We start from the raw sequence: 1,489 nt of genomic DNA on the forward strand, positions 1-1,489 counted from the left end.
GCATTCAGCCGAGCCATCTAGCTGGGAGGAGGGCAGCCCCCCGCCCCCACCGGCCACCATCACCTCCGTGCCCCGTGCCTGGCACATCTCACTACCGAGTCTCCTGCTGAGGCCAGAAGGGCTGGGCATCCCCCGGGGGCCCGGGAGGTGGCCCCCCCGGGCTGGGGCTGTCCTCCCGGGATGACCCCTGCCTCCTGGGGCGGTGCCCCTGGCCTCCCTCGGGGCGATGCCAGCACCAATGTCTGCGCCTCCTTCCAGGGCCTGATGTTCGGGCTCTGGAGAACCTGCAACAGCGTGCTTCTCGACCTCACTCTGGCCGTCGGCCTCGGAGGGCTGGTGGGGAGCGGGCTTGTCCTGTGGCACCTCGGCTTCCGCGTCAGGAAGGGCCCCCTCTCCGTCTACGTCCTCCGCCCCGCCGCGGACAGCCTGTCCCTCTGCTGCCAGCTGGGCTTCTCCACCGTCCAGGCCGCCCTGGGCTCCCGGGACAACCTGTCCTTCGCGGGCTTCTCCGTGGGGCTGGGGCTGCTGGCGGCCTCGGCACCGAGTGCAGCCGCCTGGCCCGCGTCTTCCCCACCTGCTGCCCCGGCTGCCGGCCCAGACACACCTCGGGCCTCGTCTGCGGCCTCGTCCGGGCCCCGAGCCCGCCGGCCGCGCTGCGGCCCGCCAACGCCTGCGGCCCGCTGCGGCCCGCACCAGACCCCTGACCTGTGCGCGGTACCACGCGGCCAGCGTCGCGTGGCTGCTGTCCCCGGCCTGCGCGGGGGAGCCCGGCGCCCTTCCTCTGGGTGAACTGCCGCTCCCAGCGCCCGCGGCCCAAGCTGTGGGGCATCGCTCCGGGCTCCGGGCTCCTCTTTTGCGGCCTCCCGCTGGTCTTCTGGAGCCTGTGGTCCCTCCTCAACCTCCTGCGGCCCCTGTTCGGCCCGCGGGCCACCCTCCCGCGACGCCAAGCCCTTCATCTGCTTCACCGCAGGCCAGCAGCTGGGCAAACGCCAGCCGCTGTGGGTGGTTCTGCAGAGGTCCCTGGGGGAGGAGGCCGCGCGGGGGGCCAGGGGCCAGTCTCTGCCTCAATATAGGGCCTCAATATAGGGGCCGCCCCAGCCCCGGCCAGACCCTTCCCGGGTGACCACCCCCCCACACCCCAGCTCCCCGGTCGGGGACCCAAGGGCTGAGGACAGAGTGAGGGCCATGGTCCTGACCCCTGTTGCCCAGCGAGGTCTGTAGAGCCCCGGGGGTGGGGCAGGAGGGAGGGACAAGGACCCGCAGAGCCCCCCTCCAGCTCGGGCCCCCACCGCACACCTGCAGCAGCACTGAGGCCGTCCTCAGCGGGACGGCCGGGAGGGGGGCTGGAGGGACAGGAGCCCAGGCGCTGGCTGTGCCGGGCTGTCCGCCACTACGACGGTGCTGTCGCTTCTTCCTCCGCGGGAAGGTCGTGGAACCCGGCCTCACCCCAGCCCCCCACCCGCCGACGACCGCCCCGTCCCGCCCCGTC

General features: G+C 73.5%; 1 protein-coding gene across 1 annotated transcript; it reads left to right on the forward strand.

Annotated features, from left to right (window-relative positions):
• Window positions 1–264: 264 nt before the first annotated feature.
• On the forward strand, window positions 265–1,086 carry MRGPRG (MAS related GPR family member G). Its single transcript, XM_053722172.1, is given in 5 exon segments — window positions 265–532; window positions 535–690; window positions 693–759; window positions 761–934; window positions 936–1,086. Coding segments are annotated over 5 exon segments (816 nt in total).
• Window positions 1,087–1,489: the final 403 nt, after the last annotated feature.

This window comes from Lynx rufus, unplaced genomic scaffold (assembly GCF_022079265.1).
Source record: "Lynx rufus isolate CCGP_SWC_20201006 ecotype Redwood Valley unplaced genomic scaffold, mLynRuf1.p SCAF_9, whole genome shotgun sequence".
In the NCBI taxonomy this organism is placed as follows: domain Eukaryota; kingdom Metazoa; phylum Chordata; class Mammalia; order Carnivora; family Felidae; genus Lynx; species Lynx rufus.